The sequence below is a fragment of the Blennius ocellaris genome, assembly GCF_963422515.1.
Source record: "Blennius ocellaris genome assembly, chromosome: 7".
Taxonomy (NCBI): Eukaryota; Metazoa; Chordata; class Actinopteri; order Blenniiformes; family Blenniidae; genus Blennius; species Blennius ocellaris.
In genome coordinates, this window is record NC_137656.1 from 27738921 (window position 1) to 27751413 (window position 12493).

At 44.5% G+C, this 12493-nt stretch overlaps 1 protein-coding gene across 4 annotated transcripts in view; it reads right to left on the reverse strand.

Moving 5' to 3' along the window:
• The window catches only part of ddr2l (discoidin domain receptor family, member 2, like), a 104871-nt gene that overhangs the window by 18410 nt on the left and 73968 nt on the right, over positions 1-12493 (reverse strand). For 3 of the 4 annotated variants that reach the window (XM_080499062.1, XM_080499063.1, XM_080499060.1), the window contains exons 10-13: positions 11400-11489; positions 9031-9173; positions 2780-2891; positions 1612-1728 (exon numbers count right to left, since the gene is read on the reverse strand). In XM_080499062.1, coding sequence (XP_080355188.1) covers positions 1612-1728; positions 2780-2891; positions 9031-9173; positions 11400-11489 — 462 coding nt within the window. The remainder of the gene's footprint in view (positions 1-1611; positions 1729-2779; positions 2892-9030; positions 9174-11399; positions 11490-12493) is intronic. The other variant, XM_080499061.1, reaches the window with a different exon arrangement.

Consider the following 12493-nt stretch of genomic DNA (forward strand, 5'->3'; position numbering starts at 1 on the left):
GGTTCGACACTTTTGAATTCCCCCTTCATCTGAAGCCTTGGGAGAGAAACGGTCTTCTTGCCCTGGAAGCACTGGGAAAGAAGGAGCTGCAGCTCAGCTGTAGCCCAGCCTGCTAACAGCTAACACCAGAGGCCTGCGACCAAAGACTTCCACTCCCCTACTCCTCTGCTGACCCGACCACGAGGGTCAGATCTTCCCCTGGTCCAGGTACCAAGACCCAGAATATGACCTCCCATCAACCAGGAAAACCATCACAGACCTGAATGACCAGCTCCTCAGTCTGGACAAAAGGAACAACCAGGAGGCTGCAAGGAAAGACTCTCCTGAATCATCAACTTCTTCTCCTCATCCTGCAGAACCAGGGCTAGGGTCAGGGTCAGGCAAGGGGTAAGGCAACATCTCCCAGTAACTGGACACCATCCTCCAGAAGTTTTACAAAGCAAGTCGCATTCACATAAACTCATTCTAGAAATGGTCCATTCAGGGTTCAAACCCTGGTTCATGTAGGGGGCAGGGTTCAAACCCTGGTTCATGTAGGGGGCAGGGTTCAAACCCTGGTTCAATGTCGGGATTCTCTATTCTATACAGAAAGTATATCAAAGTGTAAATACTTCCTAAACTCCTTATGAAACTGAAATAGTCATACTTTTTTATTAATGCACTTAGGGAAATCTCCTTTGGGCCTGGGGGTGGTGGTGGTGGTGGCGGGGGGGGGGGTCCCGCAACTCTTTGATCCAATAACTGGGAAACCGCTGACCAAAACATAAAAATACAGAGTGTTTCAGCCGGAGGTCGAACCCTGACCTCCTGCATCAGAGTCTAGGATTCCACCAGAAGTCCATCAGTTCGCTAATGATGCCAAGTTGTTTGTCACTGCGTCACTCAGTTTTAGAGAGAGAGAGTCCAGTGTCTGCAACCCATTAAGAGTTGCAAGAGTAGAGAGAGAGAGACAGAGACAGAGAGAGAGAGACAGAGAGAGAGACAGAGAGAGAGAGAGAGAGAGAGAGAGCCAGAGAAAGAGAGAGAGAGAGAGAGAGACAGAGAGAGAGAGAGAGAGAGAGAGCCAGAGAAAGAGAGAGAGAGAGAGAGAGAGACAGAGAGAGAGAGAGAGAGAGAGAGAGAGAGAGAGCCAGAGAAAGAGAGAGAGAGAGCGTGCGCTGCAGTGCAGGTAGTCCTGCATCACCACACAGTTATAATATCACACAATGAAAAATATCAGGGTAATATGAAAGCAGGACCCTGAACACAACATTTATCACAGTTCTTCTGTATCAAAAACTCCTAAATTCTTGATGCTTCACTATTCACTTTGGAAATTGTTATTAACTTCAAATTCCAAATTATGAAATGAGTGTATTTCATGAGACTGATAAAAACGAATTGGCTGTAATTCCCTGTTAAACAGGTGGTGCCTCAGAAGTCAAAGAAAATGTAAATGCAAATGTGTAAAAAGCATCCATCATCATCCTGTTAACAGTTTTACAAGCAACATATTGCCAATCAACTGTCATATAGTGGATCAATCAGAAGCTGCATGAACAACAATAAAGTCTCTAAGAGGCATTTCATTTGACAGATCATCAGAACTCCAGAGGCGTGAAGTGTTCTTACCAGAGGCCTCAGCACTCTGCGACAGCTCTGGGAGCTTGTTCCTCAACACAGCCGGGTTCTGATATTGTGGATCCAGCAGGAAAACCCTCTCATAGTGGGGGTCAGTGTTGGCGGGACCTAAAGACAGACGGCATGAATCAATAAGTCCTCTTAACCAAACCCAAACCATCCTGCAGGAGCTCACGGCAAGATGTTCTGGTGCTTCTGAATCACATGGGTGAGACATGTTTACCCTCCCCCAGGACTTCACTGGACTTTCTACTTCTTGTTTCAGCCCCAAAGCCCCGATTTCCGTTAGAGCTTTTTAAAATAAATTGTAATTAATGTTGCAGTGTTATTTTTAGGTGCTTGTTGTGGTGAAATTTCTTGAAAGTTTCAATGAATAGTTGCTCGTTCTATGGAGGTATTATCGGGGGAAAAGTTTTTACATCACAGCAGTTCAACATTGCACAAATATTTAAAGTCAAGATACTTGCACACAAGAGTATAGACAATGTAATTATATATATATATATATATATATATGTGTATGCATATATACAAATGAGGATGAGGGAGTGAGGGTGGGGTGTCTGTAGCTGGAACACTGGTGTGAAGGAGTTTGCGGGCTGAAGGAAGATGATATAGAGTTAGAACAATAACCGGTGAAAACTCCCATGCTAACAGGTAGCGCTTTGATGTGTGTGGTGCGCCTCTACTCCTTCATGCACAGATTTCCCAGGTGGCACCACTGTGACCTCCCTCCTCCTAGCTGACCCTTCCCTTTGATGACCTGCAGTGATTCTGTGGATCGTAGCTCACAGCAACTCGCCTTCCCATCAGATTGGAGCTGTGACCTGAAAACAAGGCGAACTGCTCGCTCTCGCCGAGCCACCGCCATGTCCACATTCTCCTTCTCTGTTTTAGGATTTCTTTCCAAAGTTCTTCCCAACTTAAAAAAAAAGCTGAACAATCCAAAAACACAAGCAGGAAAATAAAAAATGGCAAAGACAAACCACTGTAATAATCCCTTTTACTAATCAGGCCACACATGCTGTTAGGAAAAATCAGCAGTTATATAAAGAATATAAAGTTCCCAAAATGTAAAAGCAGCACTAATTCAGATATCTGTTGTAACGGTTTGAGATGATCAGAGCAATACTAGCTCTGTTTCTGTCAATGTGTCTACCTGACGGTGTGTGTCCAGAGCGAGGAGGCACGGGGGGCGTCTGCAGGATGATGGTGTTGCTGCAAGACGACAACCGAACCGTCACGTCCTCGTCAAGGATCCGACGTGGTCCCTGGAAAAGGACAAAAAAAGAAACCTATTAATTGCCCAGATTAACTGGTCATCATTACCAATATTTAACTACTCAGTACTTAAATATAGATTAGATTAGATTAGATTAGATTCAACTTTATTGTCATTGCAAATGTAACAAAATGCAGTTTAGCATCTAACCAGAAGTGCAATGTCGCAAGTAACAGATAGCATATACACATACACACCCACATATATAAATAATAAATAAATAGGGAACAGTGTGAACAATTGCATGATTAATGTCAAATACAACCAAATATCAAATCCAACTTTATTTGTTGAGCACTTTTCACATCTTGTGTAGCACAATGTCTTTACATGCTTTAAAAGACATTAAAAACAGAAACACAGGAGTCCCCACCTACACCAAAACATACAAACACTTCTAACGATGGCCGGGCACCAATGAACAAGGCGAGGAAACCCGGTCATCAAACACCATCATCACCGTAAAGAGACACCATATGCTGGAGAGACGAGTGGAATCAGCATGACATGACATGCTCTGGACAGAACACTCCAAGCAGCTCCCACTCCCAAACTGCAGGGGGCGGTAAACACATGTCAACAGCAGTACTGAATTGGAGTAGAAGAAGTAGACTTCTTCTCCTTGACACCAACAGTGGAGAGGCCACTACAACTGGTTGTCCAGCGGCCGGAGGATGTGCTGATGTTAATAGACTTTATAGGCTTGAAGTAGTCATGTGGAGAAAAATCAACAAGTAGAATGAACTGGTACCAGTGGAAAGAGCAGGACAAAACAAATAAAACGACATCAAAACCATTCGGATATCTTAACAAATAAGCAGTTTTTTGGCAATTAGAAGTTTAGTAATTAGTACACAAATCTGTGACCAAAAACTTTGTACATAAAAACACTTGTAGTTTCTTTAATAATCAAGATATCTCAATGAAACGTTCAGGGAAGGTGTCTCTCTTTATACTATTCAACCTGCAGGAATATTAATATATATTTTAACTTTGTTCTTGGTCTGAAATAAATTTGATGCTTTTAAGATTGGAGCTGCCACACCCGACAACCATACTACTACATACTACCTACTGCCACACCCTATGACCATACTACTACATACTACCTACTGCCACACCCGACAACCATACTACTACATACTACCTACTGCCACACCCGACAACCATACTACTACATACTACCTACTGCCACACCCGACAACCATACTACTACATACTACCTACTGCCACACCCGACAACCATACTACTACATACTACCTACTGCCACACCCTATGACCATACTACTACATACTACCTACTGCCACACCCGACAACCATACTACTACATACTACCTACTGCCACACCCGACAACCATACTACTACATACTACCTACTGCCACACCCGACAACCATACTACTACATACTACCTACTGCCACACCCGACAACCATACTACTACATACTACCTACTGCCACACCCTATGACCATACTACTACATACTACCTACTGCCACACCCGACAACCATACTACTACATACTACCTACTGCCACACCCGACAACCATACTACTACATACTACCTACTGCCACACCCTACAACCATACTACTACATACTACCTACTGCCACACCCTACAACCATACTACTACATACTACCTACTGCCACACCCTACAACCATACTACTACATACTACCTACTGCCACACCCTACAACCATACTACTACATACTACCTACTGCCACACCCGACAACCATACTACTACATACTACCTACTGCCACACCCTACAACCATACTACTACATACTACCTACTGCCACACCCGACAACCATACTACTACATACTACCTACTGCCACACCCTACGACCATACTACTACATACTACCTACTGCCACACCCGACAACCATACTACTACATACTACCTACTGCCACACCCTACAACCATACTACTACATACTACCTACTGCCACACCCGACAACCATACTACTACATACTACCTACTGCCACACCCTACGACCATACTACTACATACTACCTACTGCCACACCCGACAACCATACTACTACATACTACCTACTGCCACACCCTACGACCATACTACTACATACTACCTACTGCCACACCCTACAACCATACTACTACATACTACCTACTGCCACACCCGACAACCATACTACTACATACTACCTACTGCCACACCCTACGACCATACTACTACATACTACCTACTGCCACACCCGACAACCATACTACTACATACTACCTACTGCCACACCCTACAACCATACTACTACATACTACCTACTGCCACACCCTATGACCATACTACTACATACTACCTACTGCCACACCCTATGACCATACTACTACATACTACCTACTGCCACACCCTATGACCATACTACTACATACTACCTACTGCCACACCCTATGACCATACTACTACATACTATCTACTGCCACACCCTATGACCATACTACTACATACTACCTACTGCCACACCCTACAACCATACTACTACATACTACCTACTGCCACACCCTACAACCATACTACTACATACTACCTACTGCCACACCCTATGACCATACTACTACATACTACCTACTGCCACACCCTATGACCATACTACTACATACTACCTACTGCCACACCCTATGACCATACTACTACATACTACCTACTACCACACCCGACAACCATACTACTACATATGACCTACTACCACACCCTACAACCATACTACTACATACTACCTACTACCACACCCTACGACCATACTACTACATATGACCTACTACCACACCCTACGACCATACTACTACATATGACCTACTACCACACCCTACGACCATACTACTACATATGACCTACTACCACACCCTACAACCATACTACTACATACTACCTACTGCCACACCCTATGACCATACTACTACATATGACCTACTACCACACCCTATGACCATACTACTACATATGACCTACTACCACACCCTACAACCATACTACTACATACTACCTACTGCCACACCCTATGACCATACTACTACATACTACCTACTGTCACACCCTACGACCATACTACTACATATGACCTACTACCACACCCTACGACCATACTACTACATATGACCTACTACCACACCCTACAACCATACTACTACATACTACCTACTGCCACACCCTACAACCATACTACTACATACTACCTACTGCCACACCCTACAACCATACTACTACATACTACCTACTGCCACACCCTACGACCATACTACTACATATGACCTACTACCACACCCTACGACCATACTACTACATATGACCTACTACCACACCCTACAACCATACTACTCCATACTACCTACTACCACACTACTACATACTACCTACGACCACACTACTACATACTACCTACGACCACACCCTACTACTACATACTATCAGTGGTGTGCAGTGATTTTTCTTTCTTTTTAAATAATTAAAAAGTGATTCTGGAATCTGTGCGCGGAACCAATTAGTGACTTTAGCAACTTTATCCAGAAGACGACTGGTTATATTTTGTGGAGCTCAAATCTCCTATGTCCTCTAAATGCATCACAGCTCCTCTCCTCTGCTGGGGGGCCAGCAAGTAACTTCATTGCTCCCCTCTGATGGAAGCTGGACAAGAGATGTCAGTGGGGAAATCCCAGATGGCGGTGTTGCGGGCACTGCCATGCTCATTTACAGGTCGCTGCCATCTTGACATCGTGCAAGGCGTAAGCATGACCGGAAATGACGCAAAATGACGCACGGGAAGTGTCGTTCACATAAGCGACCTACAGGAAGTGATGTGTAGGACTGAAAACGTAGGGAATTACGTTTACGGAGGCCGACCCACAGTAAGTTACATTCCGATCGAACATGCAGGACATATCCACCTTATTCTGCCCCGCCCACTTTTACTTCTGTCCCACACTTCTGTTTGAAACGCACTTCCTGTTCCAGCGAAATCGCATTCATTTCTACGGAGAACTACTGGGAAGACTTGCATCTAAAATATCATATAAGGAAGGTTATTTTGCGTCAAATGTGCTATGATCATGTACACCAACGAGTAAACGATGCATTGCTTCTGTTGATAGTTTGAAAACGACTTTGAGGTGTTTCTAGAGCCCGTTTGCCTTCTGTGTCTCAGTACGGAGCTCCTCTTCACTGAGGAGAGCAAAGAGCAACGATCTGGAGGATTCTTCAGTGTGGAAACACAATATTCCATATAGAGCTGACTTTATTACAGACTACAGTCTAAATCAGAGTGTGTCCAGTGCTACATGCTGTCATTATAGTGCCGCAGCGCGGAGTTGGCAGTGTTTACAAGACGACAGGCTAACGTTGCTAACTAGTTAGCTTCCAGCCGGTTTAGCGGTTCTTAAGCCGGCCAATAACATATCAAATCCTGTCCCTCTTACTCTTCCTTCTCATTCTCCTCCTCCTCCTCTTTCTCTTCCTGCTCAGTCAACTTTTATTTCTGAACTATAAAAAGTTATGAAACTTCGGGATTAGAAAGTAAAACTAATCAAAAATAATTTAAGTAATTTAATAATTCATCCATTTAAGATGTTTCTATGTCTTGAATTTGAGTGAGTTTTTAATACGTTCCGGTGATGATCTGAATGTTGATGGAAGCGAAAAATTCAAAATAGCGTACAATGAGGAGTTTCCCCTGACTACATAATTCGAGGGAATCCCGAGGAACTACATGACGCTATCCGATCAGAGCGCATGTTTTCCAGGTCACTGACAAGAATGCGGATCAGGAATAAGGAAGAAAATAGCGGCCGCGGTCTTCATATACCTAGTTTATTGAATTTGCAATTCACCGCGACCAGTGAGCCACGGTTCAGAGTTCCCTGTTAGTTTAGGTTTTATTTTTAATATCACATTGTGCTCTACGTCACGTCCTCCATCCCCGCCTGCTGGAAAGTCCGCAGATATGAGAACCGAGACCCACGTCTCTTCTGGAAAAGATTCCAGGAGAACATCCAAAGAAGCCCAAATGAAGCAGACTTTCCAAGAAAGTCCCTGAAGAGAACTTTGGTCCGGAACAAACATTGCTCTGTGACGCTGCTCTAAACAGGCCGGAGCCAGAGGACCTCAGGGACCAGGTCCTGGTCCTGACACTAGGAACCCTTAACAGGCTGGAGCCAGAGGACCTCAGGGACCAGGTCCTGGTCCTGACATTAGGAACCCTTAACAGGCCGGAGCCAGAGGACCTCAGGGACCAGGTCCTGGTCCTGACATTAGGAACCCTTAACAGGCCGGAGCCAGAGGACCTCAGGGACCAGGTCCTGGTCCTGACATTAGGAACCCTTAACAGGCCGGAGCCAGAGGACCTCAGGGACCCAGCAGGTCCTGGTCCTGACACTAGGAACCCTTAACAGGCCTGAGCCAGAGGACCTCAGGGACCCAGCAGGTCCTGGTCCTGACACTAGGAACCCTTAACAGGCCGGAGCCAGAGGACCTCAGGGACCAGGTCCTGGTCCTGACATTAGGAACCCTTAACAGGCCGGAGCCAGAGGACCTCAGGGACCAGGTCCTGGTCCTGACATTAGGAACCCTTAACAGGCTGGAGCCAGAGGACCTCAGGGACCAGGTCCTGGTCCTGACATTAGGAACCCTTAACAGGCCGGAGCCAGAGGACCTCAGGGACCAGGTCCTGGTCCTGACATTAGGAACCCTTAACAGGCCGGAGCCAGAGGACCTCAGGGACCCAGCAGGTCCTGGTCCTGACACTAGGAACCCTTAACAGGCCTGAGCCAGAGGACCTCAGGGACCCAGTAGGTCCTGGTCAGAGAAATATATCAAATCATACAGTGAATTTCAGATGTGTATTGTAATATACATGATATAATAATGTAATAGACTTAATGATTTCGAAGTCTTCAGTTCAGTATTTGTGATAGAGTTAATGAATTCAACACTTGGTCTGAAGAAATCCCCTTCACTAACATCAAACTGCAAAGAGCGACTGACTCACCACGCTCATGGCAAAAACCTATGAATCAGTCTAACAAAGCAAGACGAACAGTCTTGGACCTTATGATGATAAAAGCACTTTAATAAGCAGACCTAGGCCAAGGTGGTGGTGGTCTGTGTACTCACCTTCTCCAGCACCTTGCACACATACTGGCAGAAAAGGATGAGGAAGATGACGATGACCAGCAGAAGGATGATGGTCACGAGACAGCCGATGAGGATGGGGGCGTTTCCGTCGTCAGGCTGTTCACTGGCTGATGGACTAGCTGCTGCAGGAAACATTGTGGTTCAGTGGGACTAAAGGTCTTTAAACTCCAAATGTTTACAACTAACAATTTGTTTACATCTATGGATTAAAATCCGGGCCTCAAATTCGTTGTCTCTGGGATCAACAATCTATGGAATCTATCTATCTATGGAACAATCTATCTATATATTTATGGTGGACTTTACACAATAAAAATACAGTTGGTATTGTTTGCTTCCAAGAGTTTACAAACTACCTTTTTCCCACTCTCGGTATCTTCACCACCAGTAAAAGGTTTGGACACAGCTTCTTATTCCATGGTCTTTCTTTACATTCATGATCAGCTCTTCCCACAGTGTTCACAGGAGAAGACTCACTGCCAGACTCTATCCAAGACTGGTGTTGCAGGCTTTTGTTGCAAGTTTGTGGATTCGAAGGTGTGAAATCCTGAGAGCTTCAACCAATCAGTGACTGGCTGAGTGCATGGGGGGAAGAGTCTTTTCAGCAGAAAGCGGGGAGGTTCTGCTGTGGCAAAAGGTCCCCCCACTAGGTGTGATGGTCAATCACATTCTTGGGTCAGAATTCATACGTCATGACTGTATCATGACGTATGAAAATCGTCTTTCCTTAGAAATGAACAGAGGGGCTTGTGAGATGGCAATTAGAAGAGTAAGGAGGCCCATAGAGCCCTGTACCTTGGAACTACCTTCTTCTCCCTCTGTGGCACCCAGAGGAGAACAATCACAATCTACCTCCAGTGGGTCCCAGGTCACCTTCAGTCCCTGAAACCAGCTGGATGCTCTTCATAAACCAACAGTGCCAATCAGATGCCCAAACCACCTTAACTGGTTCCTTTCAATGCAAAGGAGCTGCACCTTTGCAGCTCTCTCCTGGAGGACCAAGCTTCTCTCTCTACGATGACAAAACCTACTCTGTCCGACTGGATGTTGATCCAAACTGTTTTAGTGATTCGGTCTGGTAAAGTGTCTTGCACTATTCAAACCCACAGAATACTTCCTGATCCTTTCTGCCTGTCTCTTGTGTGTCAGACATAGAGATAATGTATTTATAGTGCTGTATTAATCCCCTGACCCATTGGTAGCAGCCACATGGAGCAGCACTCAGGAAGAGCCCAGGGTCTTGCTCAGGGACCCCCAGTGCATGGTTGTTGTGTTTTTGGAAGGTGGGAGGAAACTGGAGTACCTGGAGGAAACTAGGCCTGGGCAATAAACCGAAAATTTACCAATACCGAATCTACAGAAAATGACCAAGGTCATTTTGCCCATGTCGGTATACTCAGTGTTTAAAAAATAAGAAGGGAAAGGTTGGTTTTGAGTGTGTGCAGGTAGCATGTCCCTTTAAGATGCTGTACTGCGTGAGAGACGTGACTCCACCCATACAGTCTGTAACAAAAATGGAGAGAAGAGGCGATGGTGAAGGTTCAGAAATGATAGTGGCTGCTGGGTGGCTGAAGTGAAAGGCTGTAGAAGCCATCGAAGGAAGTCCTACAGTCCTTTAAAGTGGCAACAAATAGGTCCAGGGGAGTCATACTGTTAATATAACTGCTACATCTAGTGGACAAACTATTTTTTGTGCAGGGGGCGCAGAGGAGTCGCTATCGTCCATTTATCCTTATCGAGGTGAACTGATCAATATGTCCTGATATTGATTTGAGGCCATATTTCCCCGCCCTAGCACACACACACACACACACACACACACACACACACACACACACACACACACACACACACACACACACACACACACACACACACACACACACATGGGGAGAACATGCAAACGCCACACAGGAAAGCCCCAGGCCAAATTTGAAGCCAGGATCTTCTTCCTGTGAGGCCAGGGTGCCACCGTGCCACCAATTAATCTCATCACGTGGAGAAAATTCACGTCCACAACCTGAAGCGGACCTCACCATTCTTTCTGTGACAACCACATGCGATAAGTCACCGCACAGGGCTGATCGCTTGGTAGTGACTAGATGTGTTGGTTGCCACGGTATCACTCAGTGGCAGGTTGGGTTACAGCTCTATCAAGGTACATGATACTAGCAAGTCCAACCACAAGGGTGAGCATCCAGCCTTTATAATCCAAACAGACATTTTTAAGTCATGCTAAATCCGATTTGTTTGGACCCTGAAGCCGTGGTAAAGCTTCTTTGAGATTAGAATAAGGCCAATTCTAGCAAGTGATCCACTGGTGCCTTGATGTCAGAATGAAGACAAACCTGTCTGCGGTGTCGGGGTGACGGTGCTGCCTTCACTGGCTGGAGACGCCGTCACTGAAAGGGTCATCAGAGTTGGAAGGATGGTGTCCTCTGATGCACAAAAACAAATGGATCCCAGTTTCTAACATTCATCTTTAACAGAGTTTATTGTAAAACACTTTGTATCGGCCTGTAGGTATCCCAGATGTTTTACAATATCTGATCAATGCAATTGTACATCTAAAAACTACAAATGCACTCAAATTCAAGTGCAAAAAATACAAACGCAGGCAAATATACAATATATAATGTGCTGTCAAAAATAACACGTTAATTTAATTAATTGATTTCAAACGTTTAATTCGTTAATAACATTTTATGTAATTAGTGTAGTTTTGTTTACTTCCGGATTTGTTTTCTTTAGTCCCTTACCAGAGCAGCCTCATATACAGCGTCTCTTGATGCAGCACCGTGACTACAGAGGAGCAAAATACCTAGTGGAATAATATTAAAGCAGAAAGTTTCACTATAAAGGTTTCCTGACGGCTGATTGAGGAAGTAAAAGTCATTAGCTTTACTTTGAAAAGCTTAATTTAACGACCGCAGTAGCAATTCTGCAGTAAAACAGCAGGTTGCCATGTTGGCTGACCAGGAGCGTCCATACTACTGGAGGGAATACTGGTAAAATATTAATTTATACTCATTCTCTCTTTCCCTGCCTCTCCTCTATACTGTGTGTGTGTGTGTGTGTGTGTGTGTGTGTGTGTGTGTGTGTGTGTGTGTGTGCGCGTGCGTGTGTGTTTGTTTCTAGAAATCCTAAAAGTGGTGGACCTGCACTCTAACTAAACCCAGACTGATGTTAGATGTTTATTAATTAATTAATTCATGTTTTTATTATTTTGCTGATCTTGGAGAGAAACAAGTTTCATGCAAAGCTAAAAGGACATTACTAAAATAGTCTTTTGATTTTAATATAGGCTCTGTGTGTTGAGTCGACATTAATTCAGTGGTTTTCCTTCAATAAATATCATTACAAGTCTCAATCTTCAGGAGAAAATCAATGAGATTAATCGCAATCAATTACAGAAAATTGTGCATTAGTAATTTTTTTTAAA